Raw genomic sequence first — 23,141 nt, forward strand, 5'->3', positions numbered from 1 at the left:
ATATTTTTGGTAGCTGTCTTTTTGGTATTATTATTCCTCTCTATCCTCCACGAGTCTTTTTTTTGGGGGGGGGGCAATTTCTGTTTTGAGAAGAATCATGAAGAGATCCTGAAGAGTTTCTCTGTAGCGTTTAGCCACTTAAGCTATTGATAATATATGTCTTTTGAATGCCAGACTTCAGAAATTCCTCTCTTTTCTCATTTTGGTATCCTGGCACATCTTAATATACTATATATATATATATATATATATATACATATATACATATATATATATATATACATATATATATATATATAGTACATATTAACTAAAAAGAACTGCTTATTGAGAATCTTGCAAACTTTAAAATGGGATACATATAGAAATGTATACATATTCATATGTATATATCACTATTATATAATTTGTATTATGTTATTATTTTTTGCCATTATCCTAAATGATAATTAAAACACTGTACAGTAGAGGCAAGTATTTTAATGTAGTAGAAAGATTACTAGATTTAGGATCAAAACCTGGATTTAAATTTTTGTTGTGCTCACTACTTACTATGTACCTTGGATAAGCCATTTATATTTCTTTGGGACTTTACTTTTCCCTAAAATAGTTCTCTATTTAAAGTAACTTCAAGACCTAAATTTATAATTCTTTTAGAGTCCTGTCCAAGACTTTGTTTATATATACATTTGTGTGTGTGTGTGTGTGTGTGTGTGTGTGTGTGTGTGTGTGTGTGTATGTGCCTATACAATATATAGTCAGCATTTAGGTGAGATTATTTAGTGTCTTTAGATTTTGAATGCCTTTGTATGGAAGATAGTGATATCTGAGTGGGATTTTTAAACACATTCAAAGTAAAGCACAGAAATCAAATCAGTAAATAGAATTCCAGAGCTTCATAGTTGAAACATTACAACCACCCCACCATTTCCTGTATTCTTCACTACCCATACACATACCTCTAACTACCACTATACTCAGTGAGCACTAACTATATGGAATATACTATGGAAACTATAAACTTATATGGTCATTTATTTTTTCCTATGCATTTTTGGCCTGTCCAATTAAATTTTAAGTCTCTTAAAGTTATAAATAATCAATATTACTCAGGAATTAATTATGCTTATGCAAGAAATATAAGACAAGGCATATCTGTGAGTGATACAAATGAATGCAGATGAAGAGACTTCATTTGAACTTTCAGATGGAAGTTCTATGCTGGAATTGGAACTGAAGCTAGACTTTTACAGATAGGTAAAATGCTTAAGAGTAAAGACTTTATAGGTGAAGGGAAATCTGAGTAAAGCAAGTAATAATGGGAATGATAATGAACTATTTCTGGAATATATAAATAGGCTAGTTTGAGTAATATAGAAAAATAGTGTTTGCTATTGTTGGGGAATTTAAATTTATGGAAGGCTTGACAAATCAGACCATAGCTTGAGATTTGATGTTGATACCTCTGGTAAACTGCTATCCCCTTGATTTAAAGCTAACAGTAGTTTGCTTTCAAAGTCACTACCTTGAAGTCAGCATAGATTCAGATAAGGGGAAGGAAAGTGTGATTAAAACTTTCAAGGCCTTAATTTTCATATTTTATAGTCAAGCATAACTAATATATGCTAAATATTCTGTATATTCTTCCCAGAATGATATCTCTCTTATGATAGCTTGTGATCTCTTACCTTTTTAGTGTCCTAACCAACTTGATCCTGAATTTCTTTTCAGTCTATGGATAGGATCACAATCTCAAGGTTGGGAGGGATCTCAAAGTTCACATGTTGTAGTTCCACCTATATCTGAAGTGGTATGACTGATAGCCTTTTTTAAGGATCAACATTGCCATTTTTCTCCATAAAATTTCATTGTCCCACAAGAGGTAATTTACACGTTAGAAATGACCTCTATTATTTATTTTAAACCACTGTTCAATTCTGTTTTCAAGGTACCTGGCACACTCTTCAAATATATATATATATATATATATATATATGTGTATACATATATATATATATATATATATACACATACATACATACATACACACACACTTTTTTTCTGTTTAATTTGTACTGTTTTTTATTCCCTTCCATCTATATCATCCCATTTGCTAAATTATGCAAATATTTTAACTTTTTCTTCTGGGAAAAAAATCCTTTCACTTTCCTTTATGCCCATTAAAACGAAGTGGATGATATCAAATGTTGTTTTTCCGATGAATACCATTTTTACTTTTTACTTTAGCTGCAACTGTCATAATGAAGGCCTACCAATGAAATGTCACAAAGAGGCTTTTGTAGCTAAGACTGGGTGGGGCATTAGGCAACAGTAAAAATAGCCAACCTACAGCTTTAGTCCATGAAATTTGACCAAAAAACCTGAATCCACAGCAGTCACAGAGGAAGAAGAGATCAAGTTGGTAGTTCAGATAAAAGTAGAGGGTAAAGCTGGTTTTGTTAGTCTAGTGAATTGGATGAAAACTTGAGGTTTGTTATTTCCTTTGCTATTTCAATAGTTTATTGGTTTTTTGGGTCAGCAGTCTATAGATTCCAGTTGTAATTGGTAGGCTATGATTTTTTCAAAGGTATATTCAGTTGCTGCTAGTGGTGGCAATGCTGGTAGCAGTGGTGTGTTTGGGTATGACCTTGACTACCTGCTACAAAGCTAATGGTGATGGTGTGTTTTGGGGGGAGTGTATGAGACTGTTGCGAAATGTTGATAGGTGACCTGACTATCTTCCTCTTTTCTCCTCCATCATAATTCTACTAAATTATTTTTTCCTTATCTTCTCTCCTCTTTTTCTTCTCTCCTGTCTTTTCTTTTAATCTTTTCTTTTTTCTTTTCTCTTTCTTTCTGGCTTCTCCCCTTTTCTCCTTATAGTAAAACTCTACTGTATAAAAATGCAGAACTATAATAACTATATATGCATGTTGATGTAATTTTAATTATTGGAATTTTAAAGTAAAGGTTTTGAATTCTAACAGATTCCAGTTTTTGTGATATAATTTTGTAACTTTAGGTTTTCATCTCTTTATCCAGTCAACCTTTCTTCTCTTTCTCCTTTGTTTTTTTTTTTGTTCCATTTATTCTATATTCCACTTTCTTTCCTTATATTTTCTTCTCTATTGTTTCTGTTACTGTCATCAGTAATTCCTTTCCTTCCTTTAATGTCTCTTACTTTCTTCTCCTTCTCAATTTTCTTTTAAGATTCTTTTCTTCTTTTCTATCTCTTTTCACTGGTTGAAAGTTAGTTCTAAGGAAGAGTAATGATTGATTTCTATAAAAATTGAATCCTTTAATTGTTTTAGGTATCTCAGGGGCCTAAAGTGTTTAACCTTTGTTTACTTTCTAAAGTCCTAGTCCAAAAGTTTTCACTAAAATCATTATACATGATTCTTTCTTTTTAATTCTCTCTAACCCTAAGTTCAAATCATATCACCCCTTTCATCACCCCAACCTTAAGTGCTATCCATATCGTCCATTGCTATTCTCCCTCTTTTTGAGTCCATGTATGTTTCAGTGTGTGACAGCTCATCTGTATTGTGAGGTATTGAGGCAGTCCTAAGTTCTTGAAGGAAGATATTGTTTCATCATGATTTATGATAGACATTCTCCTTCCCACCCCCAATTTCTGGAAGGCAGAAGTGTGAGAGAGTTTGTATGGTTGACTTTGAAGGTTCTTGTTTGAAGATATGCTAAGGCTAGGGAATAGTTTTCAGGTTTCCACAGTGATAATCTACTTTTTGACTATAATTGACCTAGAAATTCAAAGAAGCAAAGAAATACAAAAAAAAAATATATGAATCATCTGAAGCAAGGAACAAGAGAAAATTCGGAAAAAATGAAGCAAAATAAAAGTGAAGCAAGAAGTATAAGAAATTATGTAAAAGATACTAGGAAAATGCTTAAACCTACAAAATATTCAAAAATTTAAAAATAAAATGCAAAAGAATTATTGTTCTACCTGTGCTTATTAACTAATAAGAATTAATATTTAAATGGTGTTTCAGATTTTACAGAAATTTGTTGAGTAAATTTTAAGATTGGGTCTGTAGCAAGGACATATTGACAGATTTTGATGGTGTATGGTTCCTAACCTCAGAATTGGAACTAGAACCCTGATTCGTGCAAAGAACAAAACAAAACAAAAACTTGTTGGTGACAGATACTAAGGGATTGTTGAAACACTTGAATGGTAGGGTTGTTGTGAGGGTATCATTTTTTAAAACATTAATTACAAGAAATTATTTTTTCCATTTGAATTGAATATTTTGAGAACTCATCATAACACTACTAAGAATGAATGCTTAGGCAATAGATAAGCAGTGGGGGTGTAGGGGAAAGTGGTAGTAGAAAGGAAGGGGAAAAAGGAAAATAGAAACCAAAATTTCTCCCACTTTTCACTGTGCCTGCTACCCCTTGCCCTCACCATTGAATTTTGTTTTACACAAATCACAATTAAAAGTTACAAAAAAAATTAAGTCCTACAGTCAAGAGATGAAGGATGAAGCCACCCCATTAACTAGGAAATCATCTTATATCTCCATCCCATGATTTTTATATACCAAGAAGGGATCCCAACTAGAAAGGGTAGTTTGTTGTGAGGAGAAAGGAAGGAGGGAGGAGGTTTAATATAATACTAAAGAGTGAAATAAGAACCAAGAGAATACTATATACAGTAACTCCAATATTATTTTAAGAGTAAGTGAACAAGTCATTTTGACTACTGTAAATACCTAAATAAAAAAGATAAATAAGATGCTACCTGTATCCAGAGAAAATCTGATATATGTATAGAATCTTCCTCCCTCCTTCCTTCTCTATCCTTTCTTCCCTTCCTCCTTCCCTTTTTCTCTCTCTCTTACATATCTGTATCTCTATCTATATATATGCATATATATATTTATATATATGTGTGTGTGTATTTTTGCATGTAGTGGTAGCCATTTCTAGGGAAATGAAGGAGAGAGAAAAAAGAGAAATTTATTTACAATGAAGTTGGTATTTTAAATGCTCAGTCATGTAGATGTTTCTCAATTGAGTTAATTCACCAAAGTTTACCTTGTTTTCTATTACTGATCCAATAAGGAGGTTATTTCAATAATCCAGGCAAAATATGGCTGGATATAAATTCAAGGAGGACAGCCCAGAAGACAAGTTTTTGGTATGTCATGAGAGGTATTAGACTGTTATCTACAATCAGGAAAACCAATTAGATATGGTCTTCTAGAAGGGCAAGGACAATGGAGCAATGCCAGGGGATAGACTATTGGGCCTGGAGTCAGGATAACTCATCTTCCTGAGTTCAAATCTGGCCTCTGATACTTAATAGCTGGGTGACCCTGGGAAACTCAATTTAACCCTGTTTACAGTTTCTCATTTATAAAAAAAATTGGCAAACCACTTTAGTATCTTTGCCAAGAAAACCTCAAACGGGTGCCATGAAGAGGTCGAACACAAATGAAAAACAGCTAGAAAGGGAGAGATTGAATGAGAATGAAGAATTAAAAATGGAAGAAATGGTTCTCAGCTGACTGAAAATCACCAAGACAAATGGGTGTAATTGATTGTGATTGTATACTGAAGAGAAAAAAGAGATTTGAAAGTTGAGTTAATTAGAGTGAAAGCTAAAGAATCAAAACCAAAGTCATGATGCTTAAAAATTATTAATCCTAGATCTCTAGGAATCTAGGACCAAGACACAGAACACAAAAAAGTAAATGAAAAATTGGAATTAAAAAAAAATCACTAAGTCTAGCCAACATGTTTTTAACCTTTGAGCATGACCCAGCAGTGCTGTTATTGGGCTTATATCCCAAAGAAATACTAAAGAGCTGAAAGGGATCTGTATGTGCCAAAATGTTTGTGGTAGCCCTTTTTGTAGTGGCTAGAAACTGGAAAATGAATGGATGCCCATCAATTGGAGAATGGTTAGGTCCTGTTGGTCATTTCTTACGAAACAATAATATTCCATAATATTCATATACTACAATTTATTCAGCCATTCTCCAATTGATGGGTATCCACACAGTTTCCAGTTTCTGGCCACTACAAAGAGGACTGCCACAAACATTCTTGCACATATGGATCCCTTTTCTTTCTTTAAGATCTCTTTGGGATATAAGCCCAGTAGTAGCACTGCTGGGTCAAAAGGTATGCACAGTTTGATAACTTTTTGGGCATAGTTCCAAATTGCTCTCCAGAATGGCTGGATTCTTTCACAACTCCACCAGCAATGTATTAGTGTCCCAGTTTTCCCACATCCTCTCCAACATTCATCATTATTTGTTCCTGTCATCTTAGCCAATCTGACAGGTGTGTAGTGGTATCTCAGAGTTGTCTTAATTTGCATTTCTCTGATCAATAGTGATTTGGAACACTCTTTCATGTGAGTGGATATAGTTTCAATTTCTTCATCTGAGAATTGTCTGTTCATATCCTTTGACCATTTATCAATTGGAGAATGGTTCGGTTTCTTATAAATTAGGGTCAGTTCTCTATATGTTTTGGAAATGAGACCTTTGTCAGAACCTTTGCTTTTAAAAATATTTTCCCAGTTTGTTACTTCCCTTCTAATCTTGTTTGCATTAGTATTGTTTGTACAGAAACTTTTTAGTTTGATGTAATCAAAATCTTCTATTTTGTGATCAATAATGATCTCTAATTCTCCTCTGGTCATAAATTCCTTCCTCCTCCACAGGTCTAAGAGGTAGACTATCCTCTGTTCCTCTAATCTATTTATTATCTCCCTCTTTATGCCTAAATCATGGACCCATTTTGATCTTATCTTGGTATATGGTGTTAAGTGTGGATCCATATCTAATTTCTGCCATATTTCCAGTTTTCCCAACAGTTTTTTCCAAATAATGAATTTTTATCCTTATGTTGGTATCTTTGGGTTTGTCAAAGATTAGATTGCTATAGATGTATCCTTTTTTGTCCTTTGTATCTAATCTGTTCCACTGATCTACCGGTCTATTTCGTAGCCAATACCAAATGGTTTTGGTGACTGCTGCTATATAATATAGCTTTAGATCAGGTACACTTAGACCACCTTCCTCTGAGTTTTTTTTCATTAGATCCCTTGCAATTCTCGACCTTTTATTCTTCCATATGAATTTTGTTGTTCTTTTTTCTAGGTCATTGAAATAGTTTCTTGGGAGTCTGATTGGTATAGCACTAAATAAATAGATTAGTTTGGGGAGTATTGTCATCTTTATTATATTCGCTCGGCCTATCCAAGAGCATTTAATATCTTTCGGATTATTTAAATCTGACTTTATTTTTGTGGCAAGTGTTTTGTAATTTTTCTCATATAATTCCTGACTTTTCTTTGGTAGATGGATTCCCAAATACTTTATACTCTCAACATTTGTTTGGAATGGAATTTCTCTTTGTATCTCTTGCTGTTGCATTTTGTTAGTGATATATAAAAATGCTGAGGATTTATGTGGATTTATTTTGAATCCTGCCACTTTGCTGAAATTTTGAATTATTTCTAGTAGCTTTTTAGCAGAGTCTTTGGGGTTCTCTAAGTATACCATCATGTCATCTGCAAAAAGTGATAGTTTGATTTCCTCATTTCCTACTCTAATTCCTTGAATCTTTTTCTCGGCTCTTATTGCCGAGGCTAGCATTTCTAGTACTATATTGAATAGTAATGGTGATAGTGGGCAACCTTGTTTCACTCCTGATCTTACTGGGAAAGGTTGTAGTTTATTTCTATTGCATATTATGCTTACTGACGGTCTTAAATATATGCTCCTGATTATTATAAGGAATAGTCCATTTATTCCTATACTCTCAAGAGTTTTTAGTAGGAATGGATGTTGGATTTTGTCAAATGCTTTTTCTGCATCTATTGAGATGATCATATGGTTCTTACTAATTTGATTATTAATATGGTCAATTATATTAATAGTTTTCCTAATATTAAACCAGCCCTGCATTCCTGGAATAAATCCTACTTGATCATAGTGTATTATCTTGGAGATGATTTTCTGAAGTCTTTTTGCTAATATCTTATTTAAGATTTTAGCATCAATATTCATTAAGGAGATTGGTCTATAATTTTCTTTCTCAGTTTTCGATCTACCAGGTTTAGGTATCAGTACCATGTCTGTGTCATAAAAGGAATTTGGTAGGACTCCTTCATCCCCTATTTTTTCAAATAATTTATATAACATTGGGGCTAATTGTTCTTTAAATGTTTGGTAGAATTCACATGTGAATCCATCTGGTCCTGGGGATTTTTTCCTGGGGAGTTGATTAATAGCTTGTTCTATTTCTTTTTCTGAAATGGGACTATTTAAGCAATTTATGTCCTCCTCTGTTAATCTAGGGAGCCTATATTTTTGGAGGAAGTCATCCGTTTCACTTAAGTTATCATATTTATTGGCATAAAGTTGGGCAAAGTAACTCCTTATTATTTCTCTAATTTCCTCTTCATTGGTGGAAAGATCCCCCTTTTCATTTGTAAGACTAACAATTTGATTTTCCTCTTTCTTTTTTCTGATCAGATTTACCAAAGGTTTTATCTATTTTATTGGATTTTTCATAAAACCAACTCTTGGTTTTATTTATTAATTCAATAGTGTTTTTACTTTCAATATTATTGATTTCTCCTTTTAATTTTTGTATTTCAAGTTTAGTATTTGGTTGGGGGTTTTTAATTTGGTCTTTTTCTAGCCTTTTAAGTTGCAAGCCCAATTCGTTAATCTTCTCTTTCTCTATTTTCTTCAAATAAGCCTCTAAAGATATAAAATTTCCCCTTATTACTGCTTTAGCTGCATCCCACAGATTTTGGTATGATGTCTCATCATTGTCATTATCTTTTTTTTTTTTTTTTTTTCATTTATTTATTTTTATTTTTTAATTTTTTATTTTATTTTATTTTATTTTTTTATTTTGTTTGTTTGTTTGTTTGTTTGTTTTCCTTTAGGACCAATCATTGAATGACTTAGATTCAAGAAGAACTTTCTGCATTTGGCACACCCTGAGCAGTAAAATCATAATCCTGATTGTTTCTGCTTTATAAGGAAAATAAGACTTTCTTATCTCTGAATATTTGCCATAAATTTAAATCAAGTATGAAATGTTTGTCTCATTCATTTCTCCCTTTGTTATATTGAAACCTTGACCATCTTTGAAAATCCAAGTCACATGCCATCTTTTCCAGGAAATCTTCTGTCATACTAAGGTCTTGGATCTTGGGTCGCCCCTTTTCTTTTCTTTTCTTTTTTTTTTTTTTTTTTTAATTTTTTTTTATTATATATATATATATATATATATATATATATATATATATATATATATATATAATAATATTATCCCTTGTATTCATTTTTCCAAATTACCCCCCCTCCCTCTATTCCCTCCCCCCGACGACAGGCAATACCATACATTTTACATGTGTTACAATATAGTCTAGGTACAATACATGTGTGCGAATATCATTTTCTTGTTGCACAATAAACATTAGAATCCGAAGGTACATGCAACCTGGGCAGACAGATATTAGTGCTAACAATTTACATTCCCCTCCCAGTGTTTCTTCTCTGGGTGTAGCTACCTCTGTCCATCATTGATCAACTGGAAGTGAGTTGGATCTTCTTTATGTTGAAGATTTCCACTTCCATCAGAATACATCCTCATACAGTATTGTTGTTGAAGTGTACAGTGATCTTCTGGTTCTGCTCATTTCACTCAGCATCAGTTGATTTAAGTCTCTCCAGGCCTCTCTGTATTCCTCCTGCTGGTCATTTCTTACCGAGCAATAATATTCCATAACCTTCATATACCACAATTTACCCAACCATTCTCCAACTGATGGACATCCATTCATCTTCCAGTTTCTAGCTACAACAAAAAGAGCTGCCACAAACATTTTGGCACATATATGTCTCTTTCCGCTCTTTAGTATTTCTTTGGGATATAATCCCAGTAGTAGCGCTGCTGGGTCAAAGGGTATGCACAGTTTGATAACTTTTTGGGCATAATTCCAGATTGCTCTCCAGAATGGCTGGATTCTTTCACAACTCCACCAGCAATGTATTAGTGTCCCAATTTCCCCACATCCCCTCCAACATTTGTCATTATTTGTTCCTGTCATCTTAGCCAATCTGACAGGTGTGTAGTGGTATCTCAGAGTTGTCTTAATTTGCATTTCTCTGATCAGTAGTGATTTGGAACACTCTTTCATGTGAGTGGATATAGTTTCAATTTCTTCCTCTGAGAATTGTCTGTTCATATCCTTTGACCATTTATCAATTGGAGAATGGTTCAGTTTCTTATAAATTATGGTCAGTTCTCTATATATTTTGGAAATGAGACCTTTGTCAGAACCTTTGTTTTTAAAAATATTTTCCCAATTTGTTACTTCCCTTCTAATCTTGTTTGCATTAGTATTACTTGTACAGAAACTTTTTAGTTTGATGTAATCAAAATCTTCTATTTTGTGATCAATAATGATCTCTAGTTCTCCTCTGGTCATAAATTCCTTCCTCCTCCACAAGTCTGAGAGGTAGATTATCCTCTGTTCCTCTAATCTATTTATTATCTCCCTCTTTATGCCTAAATCATGGACCCATTTTGATCTTATCTTGGTATATGGTGTTAAGTGTGGATCCATATCTAATTTCTGCCATACTAATTTCCAGTTTTCCCAACAGTTTTTTCCGAATAATGAATTTTTATCCCTAATGTTGGTATCTTTGGGTTTGTCAAAGATTAGATTGCTATAGATGTACCCTTTTTTGTCCTTTGTATCTAATCTGTTCCACTGATCTACCGGTCTATTTCGTAGCCAATACCAAATGGTTTTGGTGACTGCTGCTATATAATATAGCTTTAGATCAGGTACACTTAGACCACCTTCCTCTGAGTTTTTTTTCATTAGTTCCCTTGCAATTCTTGACCTTTTATTCTTCCATATGAATTTTGTTGTTATTTTTTCTAGGTCATTAAAATAGTTTCTTGGGAGTCTGATTGGTATAGCACTGAATAAATAGATTAGTTTGGGGAGTATTGTCATCTTTATTATATTCGCTCGGCCTATCCAAGAGCACTGAATGTCTTTCCAATTATTTAAATCTGATTTTATTTTTGTGGCAAGTGTTTTGTAATTTTTCTCATATAATTCCTGACTTTTCTTTGGTAGATGGATTCCCAAATATTTTATACTCTCAACATTTGTTTGGAATGGAATTTCTCTTTGTATCTCTTGCTGTTGCATTTTGTTAGTGATATATAAAAATGCCGAGGATTTATGTGGATTTATTTTGTATCCTGCCACTTTGCTGAAATTTTGAATTATTTCTAGTAGCTTTTTAGCAGAGTCTTTGGGGTTCTCTAAGTATACCATCATGTCATCTGCAAAAAGTGATAGTTTGATTTCCTCATTTCCTACTCTAATTCCTTGAATCTTTTTCTCGGCTCTTATTGCCGAGGCTAGCGTTTCTAGTACTATATTGAATAGTAATGGTGATAGTGGGCAACCTTGTTTCACTCCTGATCTTACTGGGAAAGGTTGCAGTTTATTTCTATTGCATATTATGCTTACTGACGGTCTTAAATATATACTCCTGATTATTCTAAGGAATAATCCATTTATTCCTATACTCTCAAGAGTTTTTAGTAGGAATGGATGTTGGATTTTGTCAAATGCTTTTTCTGCATCTATTGAGATGATCATATGGTTCTTACTAATTTGATTATTAATATGGTCAATTATATTAATAGTTTTCCTAATATTAAACCAGCCCTGCATTCCTGGAATAAATCCTACTTGATCATAGTGTATTATCTTGGAGATGATTTTCTGAAGTCTTTTTGCTAATATCTTATTTAAGATTTTAGCATCAATATTCATTAAGGAGATTGGTCTATAATTTTCTTTCTCAGTTTTCGATCTACCAGGTTTAGGTATCAGTACCATGTCTGTGTCATAAAAGGAATTTGGTAGGACTCCTTCATCCCCTATTTTTTCAAATAATTTATATAACATTGGGGCTAATTGTTCTTTAAATGTTTGGTAGAATTCACATGTGAATCCATCTGGTCCTGGGGATTTTTTCCTGGGGAGTTGATTAATAGCTTGTTCTATTTCTTTTTCTGAAATGGGACTATTTAAGCAATTTATGTCCTCCTCTGTTAATCTAGGGAGCCTATATTTTTGGAGGAAGTCATCCGTTTCACTTAAGTTATCATATTTATTGGCATAAAGTTGGGCAAAGTAACTCCTTATTATTTCTCTAATTTCCTCTTCATTGGTGGAAAGATCCCCCTTTTCATTTGTAAGACTAACAATTTGATTTTCCTCTTTCTTTTTTCTGATCAGATTTACCAAAGGTTTTATCTATTTTATTGGATTTTTCATAAAACCAACTCTTGGTTTTATTTATTAATTCAATAGTGTTTTTACTTTCAATATTATTGATTTCTCCTTTTAATTTTTGTATTTCAAGTTTAGTATTTGGTTGGGGGTTTTTAATTTGGTCTTTTTCTAGCCTTTTAAGTTGCAAGCCCAATTCGTTAATCTTCTCTTTCTCTATTTTCTTCAAATAAGCCTCTAAAGATATAAAATTTCCCCTTATTACTGCTTTAGCTGCATCCCACAGATTTTGGTATGATGTCTCATCATTGTCATTATCTTGGGTGAAATTATTGTTTCTATAATTTGCTCTTTCACCCAGTCATTCTTTAAGATGAGATCATTCAGTTTCCAATTACTTTTTGGTCTATTTATCCCTAATTTTTTACTGAATGTAGCTTTTATTGCATTGTGGTCTGAGAAGAAGGCATTTATTATTTCTGCCTTCCAACATTTAATTTTGAGATCTTTATGTCCTAATATATGGTCAATTTTTGTATAGGATCCATGAACTGCTGAGAAGAAAGTATATTCCTTTCTATTGCCATTCAGTTTTCTCCAAAGGTCTATCATACCTAGTTTTTCTAATGTTCTATTTACTTTTTTAATTTCTTTCTTGTTTGTTTTGTGGTTTGATTTGTCTAAATCTGAGATTGCAAGGTTGAGATCTCCCACTATTATAGTTTCACTGTCTATTTCTTCTTGCAACTCTCTTAACTTTTCCTTTAGAAAGTTAGATGCTATACCACTTGGTGCATATATGTTTAGTATCGATATGGCTTCATTATTTATGCTACCTTTCAGCAGTATATAGTTTCCTTCCTTATCTCTTTTAATTAAATCAACTTCTGCTTTTGCTTGATCTGAGATAAGGATAGCTACCCCTGCTTTTTTGGCTTTACTTGAAGCATAATAGATTCTGCTCCAACCTTTTACCTTTACTCTGTATGTATCTCCCTGCTTTAAGTGTGTTTCCTGCAGACAACATATTGTAAGGTTCTGATTTTTGATCCAATCTGCTATCCGTCTCCGTTTGATGGGATCGTTCATCCCATTCACATTTACAGTTAAAATTACTAATTCTGTATTTCCTGCCATCATATTATCCCCAGATTATGCTTTTTTCCCTTGACCCCCCTGATCCCCCTCCCCAATATTTAATTTACAGACCCCCCCTTGTGACGCGCAACCCTCCCTTTTTTTTAGCATCCCTCCCCCCTCCCTCCAAGTCCCTTCACTTATTCTCCTTTTCCTTTTTCCTTTTTCTCTCTCCCCTTTTAATGAGGTGAGAGAAAATTCTCTGAAAAACAAATATGTTAATTATTTACTCTTTGAGCCTCTCCTGATGAGAGTGAGATTCACACAATGATTCTCCCCCTTACTAAATTCCCTCAGATATGGTGCATTTTCTATGCCTCTTCCTGGGATGTAGTTTCCCTCTTTTTATCATTCCTTCCCCTTTTTCTGAAACGACCTCCTTCCCTTTACTACACCCTCTTTTTTTCTTTTATATCAGTAAAATCAAATTATCCTTGAGTACTTTTTATATACCCACAACAGAGTTACAGTTCTCAAGGGTTCTGTGTACCTTTTTCTGTTTCTCTTCAGTCTTGTGGATGTAGATCAAATTTTCTGTTTAAGTCTGGTTTTTTTCTTAGAAACATATAGAATTCCTTTATTTCATTGAATGACCATCTTCTTCCATGGAAAAAGATGCTAAACTTAGCTGGGTAGTTCATTCTTGGTTGCAGTCCTTGATCTTTTGCCTTACGGAATATCAGGTTCCAGGCCCTTTTGTCTTTTAATGTGGAGGCAGCCAGATCTTGAGTGACCCTTATTGTGGCACCTTGGTATTTAAATTTTTTTTTTTTCTAGCTGCTTGCAGGATTTCCTCTTTTGTGTGGTAATTCTGCAGCTTAGCCACTATATTCCGTGGTGTTCTTTTTTTAGGGTCTATTTCAGAAGGAGTTCGATGAATTCTTTCCACATCTACTTTCCCTTCTGTTTCTATTATCTCTGGACAGTTCTCTTTGATAATTTCCTGTAAAATAGAATCTAGGCTCTTTTTTTGGTCATAGTTTTCTGGAAGTCCAATGATCCGCAGATTATCTCTCCTAGATCTATTTTCCAGGTCTATAGATTTTCCCAGTAAGTATTTGACATTGTTCTCCAGCTTCTCATTTTTTTTGTTTTGTTTGACTGATTCTTGGGTTCTCTGTGAATCATTCATTTCTATTTGTTCCATCCTGACTTTTAAGGAGTTATTTTCTTCTTTCACAGTTTTTAGTTCTTTTTGTAAATGCCCAATTTCATTTTTAAATGAATTATTTTGCTCTATTGAATTTTTTTCCATTTCCCTAATTTTTTTTTGAGAATTATTTTCTTTTTCCATTTCAGAAATTCTATTTTCTTGAGACTTTTTTATCTTTTCCAATTCAGAAATCCTACTTTCCTGTGATTTTTTAACCTTTTCTAATTCATAAATTTTGTTTCCCTGCATCTCCTGTGAATTCTTTATTTTTTCCAACTCCAATTTCAGGATGTTGTTATTCTCTATCATAGCTTCCCTTTCCTTTCCCCATTTTTCTTCAAACTCCCTTAACTTTTTAATAGTCTCTTCTAGGAGAGAGTTATGTGATGGGGGGCAGGAATCGTTCCCCTTTAGGTTGTTATCTGCTGACTCTCTGCTGTTAACTTCCTCGGGGTTGGATACCCGCTCTTTCTCTGTGTAGAAGGAATTTATAGTTTTTCTGGCTTTTTTGTTCATATTTAAAAAATCTTTTGGGGTCTGTCCCTGGGGTAGGAAATTATTTATTTACTTCTTTACCAGCTTCCTCCCAGACCGGATGGATGCAGCGGTTCTTGGGCCTGAGCTAAGATAGAGCTCTGGGAGAGAGTTCCCCACCCCCTCCCTGGAAGTGCCTCAGAGGTGACTAGCACTGCTGTGCCCCGAGGGCGCTGTGTTCTAGCGGCTTCCCTGAGGTTTGAGATTGAAGTAAAGAAGGCACAAAGCCCAGTCTGTGCTTCCTGGTGGGGTGTGGATGTCTGCAGCAGGTGAGGTGAAAAGCCCCTGCGCTCAAACTGGAAGTGTCTGCCAGAAACCGTGGCCCCTAGTTCAAAGGTCCGCTTCTCTGGGACTTCCTGGAGCTGAGTTCCACACCCTTCAGCTGAGCTAGGCAGTGTGTGTTGCCTTGGGCCGTATCTGCCCTTGTCAATCTCTTAACTAGTCTTAGGTGGGAGCTGAGGCCACACCCCCTGGTGCGGAGATCTGCTGAGTCACCCCCAGGATCCGGGAAAATCTAATCTATCTGAATTTTTAAAGTGTTTAGATTTCCCTTCTGAACTGCTATATTATAAGCAGAGAAGAGCTAACAGCCTGTACCAGATTCCTCTATCTCAGTGGCTTCTCTGATCCCAGAGCCCTTCCCAGCACGATCAGTGCAGTGTGCTAGCACCCAGCAGTCTGTGCTGGCCTCTCTTCTTCCTCCCCTGGGAACTGACCTTTTCTGTTGAAACTCCAGATTCTCTTCAGCTGGTAAGTCCTTGTTTCCAGTCCTTGTGGTATCTGTCAGTCCAGCGCTATTTCTGAGGATGATTTATCTAATTGGTTGTGAGGGAGTAAGGACGTTCACAGAGTCGTGTGTTTCTTCTCCGCCATCTTGGCTCCGCCCCCTCTTTTAAAAAAATTTAAAAATCTTTTTAGGTTATAGAAGTGTACATTCATTTTTAACATATTCCATTTGAGTCATGTTGGGGGAAAATCAGAACAAAAGGGAAAAACTATGAGAAAGAAAAAAGAAAATAAGGTTGAAAATAGCATGCTTCAATTTAGTCTCCATAGTTCTCTGGATGCAGATGGAATTTTCCGACCAATTTTTTTTTTTTAATTTGCTGGATCACTCAATTATTAAGAAAGAGCTAAGCCTCATAGTTGATCATCATACAATCTTCTTGTTTCCATGTACAATGTTTTCCTGATTCTTCTCACTTCACTAAGCATCAGCTCATGTATGTCTTTCCAGATTTTTCTAAAATCAGCTTGTCCATCATTTCTTAATAGAACATTACATTCATATACCATAATTTATTCAGCCATTCCTCAACCAATGGACATCTACTCATTTTTAAATTTTTTGCCACTACAAAAAAGAAATGCTACAAACATTTTTGTACATGTGGGTCCTTTCTATACCTAGTAGTAATACTGCTATATTAAAGGGTATGCACAGTTTTATAGGTTTTGGGGCACTGTTCCAAATTGCTCTCCAGAGTGGCTGAATCAGTTCACAATTTCACTAACATTTATCATTTATCAGTGTCCCAGTTTTCCCACATCCCCTCCAACATTAATCATAATCTTTTCCTGTCATCTTAGCCAATCTGACAGGTGTGTAGTGGTATGTCAGAGTTGTCTTAATTTTCATTTCTCTAATCAATAGTGATTTAGAGCATTTTTTTCCCCTACAACTATAGATGGTTTTAGTTTCTTCATCTGGAAATTATCTGTTCATATCCTTTGACCAGTATTAATTGGGGAATGCCTGTGTGTATTCTTATAAATTTGAGTCAGTTATCCATATATTTTAGAAGTAAAGTTTTTATCAGAAATCCTGACTGTAAACTATTACGGAGCTTTCTGCTTCCTTTCTAATCTTGGCTGATTGGTTTTGTTTCTGCAAAAAATTTTAATTTAATGCAATCAAAATTATTCATTTTGCAATTCTTAAAATGTTCTCTATTTCTTGTTTGGTCATAAATTCCTTCCTTCTCCAAAGATCTAATAGGTACACTATCTGTTCCTCTCCTAATTTGCTTATAGTATCATCCTTTATGTCTACATCATGTACCCATTGCAACCTTATCCTGGTATAGGGTGTGAGATGTTTGTCTATTCCTAGTTTCTGCTATACTATTTTATAGTTTCCCCAGCAATTTTGTGAGATAGTGAGCTTTTATCCCAGAAACTAGTGTCTTTGGATTTATCAAACAATAGAGTGACTATTGTGTCTTATGTACCTAACCCATTTCACTGCTCTCATCTATTTCTTAGGTAATACCAAATGGTTTTGGTGACTCACTTTAGAAAATTGTTTTAAGTCTGATATTGCTAAGCCACTATTCTTTGCATTTCCCCTCCATTAATTCTCTTGATATTCTAGACCTTTTCTTTTTCCAGATGAATTTTGTAATTACTTTTTCTAGCTCTATAAAATAATTTTTTGGCAGTTTGATTGGTATGGCAATGCACAAGTAGATTAATTTAGATAGAATCGTCATTTTTATTATATTAACTCAGCCTATCTATGAGTAATTTACATTTTCCCCATTGTTTAGATCTGATTTTATTTATGGAAAGTGTTTTAAAATTGTGTTCATATAGTTCCTGACTTCATCTTGGCAGGTCTTTTCTGATCCCTTTAGCTGTTAACATCTTCCTCACAAAGTCTTTTTACATCTTTATTCTGTGGCTATATATCCCTCTGGTAGATTGTAAACTCCTTGAAGGCAGAAACTATCAAACTTTTGTTTTTATATTCCCAGCTCCTAGACCAACGTCTAGTACATAAATAGTAGGCTTAATAAATGCTTAATTGATTGATTATTATTGCTGATTGATTAATGTGTATGCCTGGCTCATGATTTCTTTGGAGAGAAGAGTAGTCTGGTTTTGTATAGGTTCCCTGACTCTATATGGATGCCACAGTTCTGTCTTTGTTTCCTGGAAATAGGATAGAAGAGAAAGAAGCTGAACTGAGATATGCTGAATCAGATTCTATATAATTCTATAACTGATCCTGCCTGATGAGCTCATCCTTCCCCATTTTTGGTGAAGGATGTCTGGCTTCAAACACAGGAACATGATTTTTATTTTTATTTTTATTTATTTATTTTTTTTTGCTAAGGCAATTGGGGTTAAGTGACTTGCCCACGGTCACATATTGAAATAGACTCTTAAGGTTGTGTATTTTGCAAATCTGTTCCAAAGAATCATCTCTAAAAATATTATTTTAGATTATATTTAACTTGTATATCTCCCTTTTTAAAGTCATATGAAACCTATTTCTGAGTGGTCCTGATAGAGAATCTAGCAAGAAGGAAATATTATAATTGTAACCTAGGTCCGAGTTATGGTATAGAAAAGTTAGGCTTCAGATGCTAATTAGGAAGCGATGGGCTGTGGTGTTGATTCAAATTCAGGGCTTTTTAGAGTATCATCATACAATATTGGAGAAATGGATATGTCTGAAAATTGATCTTTATGTAATGAAATGCCATGACTCCATTTCAGACTTATAAAAAAATATCAGCGAAGTAAAAATCAGGTGTTTTTGTTGTACTGTATCTGTTTTCACATTTTAGTAAGCGTTTGTTAGCCCTTGAGATTGTCTTAGTTTGATCTTTTCCCATTTCATGTTTATAAACCTGGATCTCTCTGGTGTGACTCTGTGATGCTGTATTTCTTCACTTTCCAGTACTTCTGTTGACTAAGGTGTTTGAGAAGCAAATGATGTCCTTGGGTCTATTTTTTTCCCTTAGGAATATTTCAAACAACTCTGAATTGAACATCCATTTTTTTTCATTTATAATTAAACTCAGAATTTCAGGTAAGTCATCCTAGGCTTACAACCTGAGCTTCAATATTCTTGGACACATTCCATTTCCTCCCTCATTTTCTGGTGATTACAGAATAAGCTTGTGTTATTCAAATTTCCTTTCCTTTATATTTGAAGGTCTTTCTCTTGATTGGTTTCAGAGTTTTTTTTTGTTTTTTTTCCCGAACTGAATTGTTAAACTTTACCATTTATAATTCCAGGATTTTGTAGTTAGATGTTTTCTGGAGATGATTTATTAATTCTTTTAATTAGTGTTTCATTGTCTTTATTCAGATGTTCTAGGCAGTTTAATCTTTTGCATTACAGTGTTTGCACTGTTGTTCTGGGAGGAATATTTAATCATTAAATTGTCTCTATGCAATCTCTCTTTGATATTATATTTTGTTTAAAAGAAAGCATGTTTTCCTTTAATGTTGTTACTGCTTGTTGCTTCTTTTTCTAGATTGCCCTTCACTTTTATTTATTTGCATTTCCAATCAGTTATTGTTGGGTTTTTTTTCCTTTGTTGAACCAAGCTTGACATTGCAGATTTAAGTTTTTCTGTTCTTCCAATTAGTTCCACTGTTTAGGCCACAAGTTCTGCTTTCATAATTCTCATTTCTCTTTTAAATCACTCAGGAACAGTGTGTTGTTGTTACATGTTCTCTTCAAATACTAGAGGGTCCTCTGTCTCATCAAGTGCAGCCATGCTGGTGTTGTAATACCCTGAAATATGATTTCTGTCTTTTGGAGTTTGGATGTCTGATGCCCTAGAAAAAGGAGGGTGGTAGTCTGGGGTGTGGAGTTGAATTCTATTTCAATTGTAGATACTTGTCTTGCCCCATTTGCTCTGTTCCTCTCTTCTCTTGCAGAGATCTTTTCTAGCATGGGGTACTGTTTCAGTTCTGGCTATCTGTGGCAACCACCTTAGGACCCTGGATACCTTAAAATCAGCCCGAGTAAGGATAAGCAACAGTCTTTATTAAAAACAGTCTTTAGCGGTAGAAGTGAAGTAAATGGGCCAGCACAGGATAGTGGGAAGGGACATTTTCCAAGCATATTCCTATATTGTCCAATCAGTAATTAGCCTCAAGTGCTCGATTTTCCAACCTCAGTGCATTAACTTAAGAGTTTCAGCCCCTTAAAGCTATCAGGGACTCAGTTTTGCAGTTTGGAGCTTGGATTGCCACAGCAGTGTGAAGAAGGAAGGGGGGGGGCAGGAACTTAGAATTTGCCTTTTGTTAAAAGCATGGATGAGTTGGATAGAATAGTTTTTAGTCTTGTTGCCTAGAGCAGTGTGAGGCAGAGTTCAGTGTTGAGAACCAGGTAGGTCTTAAGGTTCATGAAGTTATTTTATATTTTTTTGAGTTCCAGTATTCTAGATCATGCAGACAATTGAAGTTCCTTATCTTCAGCATATATATTTTTGGATATATCTTGAGAGGATGTGAGGATTGAATAAAATGTCTAGTTCTCCATCTTGTTGATCTGATATGACTTAATATGAATATAATTCCTTTTAGCCCAACCTTCTCCTCTCTTTTACTATTCTTTTATTATGAAAATGACCTTTTTAGAGTAATGCTCTAGTCATGATATTAGTTCATTATGTCCTAATGATACATACAAAATGAAATTTGTCTCCTTGGACATTAGCATTTCTAGTAAATCTTATCCATTACCTCAGACTTTCTGTGATTATAATAGTAATGATCTGGATTTAAAGTTGGAAGGGATAATTAGTTGTTAAACTAATTTTTGATTCCTGAACTCAAGCGATCCACTAGCCACTGTGGCCTCTCTAGAATCTGGCAGGTATGGAAAATGAGGCCAAGAGAAATGAAATTATGTTACAGGGTATTCCAAAATTTCCCATTTCTTCAATCTTTTAAGACTTTTGGAATGTTCTTTATAGATGAGGGATCATTTTCTGTCAAAGACCAGTGACAGGATTCTCTTGATTATTCAGTAAATGCTATGTACCTGGGAAATGAAATGGATCTCTAATGAGGACCAGACTTCATAATAAAATGGCTTTTGCTCCAGAACTTTCAGTGATGATGATGAATAATGATGTTTGTCTGTGTGGTGGAGCACCTAAACTTGGATTTTTTGGACTGGAAGAAGACAAAATATCACTCAATTTTTAAAGATTGGTTTCCTTCACCTAAACTGGAAGTACAGCAACTACTCATGGGTTTATTCCCCTTATTGATCAACATAAGAACTTTAACCTTCTCTTCTTTTTCCAAATCTAAACCAAGCTGCCCCTTAAGAAAGCCTGGTCTCCTTCCTGAGCTTCACCCCTTCCATCTTTCTGCTGAAGGTTTACAATATTACTGATGCTAGACTTAGAATTGGGAAAATCCTCTCCTTCCCCCAAACCCAGTGCTCTTAGTCCAGAAACTGCTCTAAACTTTGATTGCCTCCTACTCTTAAAAATTGTGCTTATCTGTAGAAACAAGAGAACATTGTATACAATAATAGCAATATTATTTTATTTTTTTATTTTTATTTTTTTTACTATTATAGCTTTTTATTTACAAGATATACACATGGGTAATTTTACAGCACTGACAATTGCCAAGCCTTTTGTTCCAATTTTTCTCCTCCTTCCATCCACCCCCCTCCCCCAGATGGCAGGTTGACCAATACATGTTAAATATGTTAAAGTATAAATTAAACACAATATAGGTATACATGTCCAAACAGTTGTTTTGCTGCACACAAAGAAGCGGACTTTGAAATAGTGTATAATTAACCTGTGAAGGAAATCAAAAATACAGGTGGACAAAAATAGAGGGATTGGGAATTCTATGTAGTGGTTCATAGTCATCTCCCAGAGTTCTTTCGCTGAGTGTAGCTGGTTCAGTTCATTACTGTTCTATTGGAACTGATTGGTTCGTCTCATTGTTGAAGATGGTCACGTCCATCAGAAGCATTATTATTTTAAGAACTATTTTGAATGACTAAGTAATTTTGATTATTCTAAATACACAATAAATACACATAAAATAAAAATAAAGGACATATGAGGACTCAACATGCAGAAAAAAGCTGATAAATAGAAGTATGTATAGAATAATTTAATATATACATACATACCTATTTGTGTGTAATGGTAACCATCTCTAGGGCAGTGGGGAAAGGGGAGAAAAAGGAAATTTACATGATAACTTATGTATTTGGAGAATATAACAAGTTGTATATGGTAAATTTGCAGTTTCACATATAATCATCTATTTCATTGTTCTGTGCATTGAAAACAAAATTTAAAAATCTGTATATATATGTATATATGTATATATGTGTGTGTATATGTATATATTTTTATATGCATACATGTATACACATATACTTATGACTAAGAGGTGACTGATTCTCTCAGTCAACCTGTATGGTTTCAGTTGCCTTTATACAATAACTAAAACACTCCATAATCTATTTGATTAGAGAGTTTTTTCATACCTTGTTGTGAGATTATAGGAAAACTCTTTATGCTTTCTTTGCATGAAATCTCTATTTTGATATATAATCATTTTTCATTGGCATTTTACTCTTTGTGTCTCTCAATGGCATAATTTGCTTAGTCATGCTCCAATTTTTGACCATTTCCTTGTGTGTGTATATTAGAGAGAGAAAGAAAGAGAGAGAGAGAGAGAGAGAGAGAGAGAGAGAGAGAGAGAGAGAGAGAGAGAGAGACAGAGACAGAGACACAGAGAGACACAGAGAGAGACAGAGAGAGAGAGAGAGAGGAAAGAGGGAGGGAAGGAGAGAGATTGTTTGCTATTACAGACAGAAGATCTATGTGTCTTCTGTTCTTGATGGTTTTATTCCTAGACTTCTTACATTTTAGGGCTTACCCTTAGAAAATTTTCTGATTGTGGCTTTTGGCCATAATCTATTGGAATGTACATATCCTGTTGAGGATTAATTTCTAGAAATGTAATTACTTAGTGACAATTTGATTTTTATAATTTACTGCATTTACCACAAATTATATATTAAATGTTTTTCTTGCAATACTGCTAATATTGGACTTTATATTCTTCCTTTACTGTTGTTTTCACCTTTCTAGTAAATGCAAGCATCTTAAATTTGTCTTGATTTGCATTTCCCTAATTATTAAGGAATTTTAGCATATTTTTTAAAATTTGGAACTTTGAACGCAAATC

The 23,141-nt window shown here is 34.2% G+C and overlaps 2 protein-coding genes across 5 annotated transcripts in view; one reads left to right on the forward strand and one right to left on the reverse strand.

Annotated features, from left to right (window-relative positions):
* Positions 1-2,229, reverse strand: part of LOC141551188 (uncharacterized) — an 8,531-nt gene extending 6,302 nt beyond the window's left edge. Inside the window, exon 1 of the mRNA XM_074282555.1 lies at positions 2,166-2,229. Within this exon, the coding sequence (XP_074138656.1) occupies positions 2,166-2,229 (64 nt within the window). The remainder of the gene's footprint in view (positions 1-2,165) is intronic.
* The window catches only part of LOC141551404 (acyl-coenzyme A amino acid N-acyltransferase 1-like), a 117,735-nt gene that overhangs the window by 76,866 nt on the left and 17,728 nt on the right, over positions 1-23,141 (forward strand). The window contains exon 1 of one of the 4 annotated variants that reach the window (XM_074283019.1): positions 2,383-2,489. The exons of the other annotated variants lie outside the window; for them this stretch is intronic. The gene's annotated coding sequence lies outside the window, so the exon portion shown is untranslated. Of the gene's footprint in view, positions 1-2,382; positions 2,490-23,141 lie in introns of those variants that run through there. 4 annotated transcript variants of the gene reach the window in all.

This window comes from Sminthopsis crassicaudata, chromosome 1 (genome assembly GCF_048593235.1).
Source record: "Sminthopsis crassicaudata isolate SCR6 chromosome 1, ASM4859323v1, whole genome shotgun sequence".
Classification (NCBI taxonomy): Eukaryota; Metazoa; Chordata; class Mammalia; order Dasyuromorphia; family Dasyuridae; genus Sminthopsis; species Sminthopsis crassicaudata.